The sequence below is a fragment of the Pygoscelis adeliae genome, unplaced genomic scaffold, assembly GCF_000699105.1.
Source record: "Pygoscelis adeliae isolate BGI_AS28 unplaced genomic scaffold, ASM69910v1 Scaffold48, whole genome shotgun sequence".
NCBI lineage: Eukaryota > Metazoa > Chordata > Aves > Sphenisciformes > Spheniscidae > Pygoscelis > Pygoscelis adeliae.
This window is the reverse complement of record NW_008825618.1, coordinates 3,234,643-3,236,385: the sequence shown is the minus strand read 5'-3', so window position 1 is coordinate 3,236,385 and position 1,743 is coordinate 3,234,643. Positions and strand designations below refer to the sequence as shown.

General features: G+C 56.2%; 1 protein-coding gene across 1 annotated transcript in view; it reads left to right on the top strand.

Moving 5' to 3' along the window:
• The first annotated feature begins 370 nt into the window (after positions 1-370).
• Positions 371-1,743, top strand: part of FGF14 (fibroblast growth factor 14) — a 421,172-nt gene continuing 419,799 nt past the window's right edge. Inside the window, exon 1 of the mRNA XM_009333339.1 lies at positions 371-594. Coding sequence (XP_009331614.1) covers positions 387-594 — 208 coding nt within the window. The 5' untranslated portion in view covers positions 371-386. The remainder of the gene's footprint in view (positions 595-1,743) is intronic.

Here is a 1,743-nt window from a genome sequence, read left to right as displayed (position 1 = left end):
CCGCCGCGGGGCTGCACAATGGCAGTCGTTCAGTAGGATGGATCCTGCCGTGGCTTTTGTTCTGCAGATCCACCCATCCTCCTAGCAGTCAAGTACCAGGCTATGGTTTTCTCTCTGGGGATCTTTCTTCCGCGTTTTGCCGGTGTCTCTGATGAGGTTTTGGCCTCGGCTGGGATTTCGCCACCTTACTTTTCGTTTGGCTTCATGCTGAAAAAAAGGGATTTCTTTTATTTTCCCTCCACGCTTTTGGTTACAATCCGGTGTTGATCTAGGGGGAATAACCATTCAGCCTGGCTGAAAAAAAAGCATCCGTTGAAAAGTCTCAAAGAAATATACCACGTGAGGAAAAAAAACTGGGAGAAGATCGGAATATAATCATTTTTTCTATGATAAAACTGGTGCCCCTCTTCAGGAGAACTGGTCTCAATTTATTATTATGCAACCACAAGGATCTCTTCTTTCTCAGGGTGTATAAGCTGCTGGATTGCTTTTCGCCCAAATCAATGTGGTTTCTTTGGAACATTTTCAGCAAAGGATCGCATATGCTGCAGTGTCTTTGTGGCAAGAGTCTTAAGAAAAACAAGAACCAAACTGGTAAGCAATACATTGCACTGCGTTGTTTTTCTTTTATGCTACCCTGTCTGTTGCTCGCCGAGGTAGATCTGCAATCCTGCTGAGGGGAGAAGGGGGAAATAGAACGAGGCCAGCACGGACATGCATGTGCATACGTGTATGAATAAGCAAGGAGCGGTTTGGATTGGCTTCAGCCACTGTCACCATGGAAAAGAGAAAAAAAATATCAAAGGCGACCCTAGCCCAGCCTGCATCTCTTAGTTTCTATGTGCTATTTCCAAGGAGGAAACTTTTATATCGCTACCCTTTTTGAGGGGAAGCCGGTAGAGCCCCCGTCCCCGTCCCCGATGCGAGCCCCCCATGCGCACCCCCAGTCAGTTTTGGGAAGAGGAGCCCGGGTCTCCCGTGCTGGTGTGAGCCGGCCCTGCCTGCGGTGGGTGAGTGTGCCAGGGCTCAGGTCCTTCACGGCACTTTCTGATTAGCTTGCAATATGTCACCCCCCCCCACACACACACACACCCGCCTCGCTCGGCTTTCTGAAGTCAAGCCCGGCACCCTCGCCCCCGGCCTGGGGGCTCCCTCTTATCACTCAACCCCCGGGACTCTAGGCCGGGAAGGTGGAGGAGGGTGAGGAAAGGGGGTGCACACTTTCTTGGGGTTTGTGCCCAGACGGCAACTCGGCCAGCTATGCCAAGCGGCAGCAGCAGCACTGCCTGGGTGGCTGCATCTCCTCCGCCTCTCCCTGCCGGGATGACCCCTCGGTGCACACGCCGGTGTCTCTGCGTGCGTCTCCATGTCTGCCTGGCAGCCAGGATCATGCGCTTCGGTTCAGCCCGGCTCCGAGGGGGAAACTTGCAGTACATTACATAAGAAATGCAAATGCAGGTGCTCTGGGCCGCCCGGTCCCGGGGGGGTCACGCTGCTGCTGTTGCATCCCTCTTGCTCGGGGCGTCCGTGCGGCCAAGCCCGCGGCTTGGCGAGCAAGGTGGGCGAGAAGGGATGCTCGGCGGGCGGGGGAGCCGGGAGCTTTTCAGGGGAAATACCGGCCCTCCCCGCCCTCCTCACACCGGGCTCTGGTCCCCGCCGCCGCCGTGCTTGCTCCCCCCCGGCCGGCCAGTTGTCTGCAAGCACTTGCGTGCCTGGGGAGGCGAGAGCCGCTGGCGCCCGGGC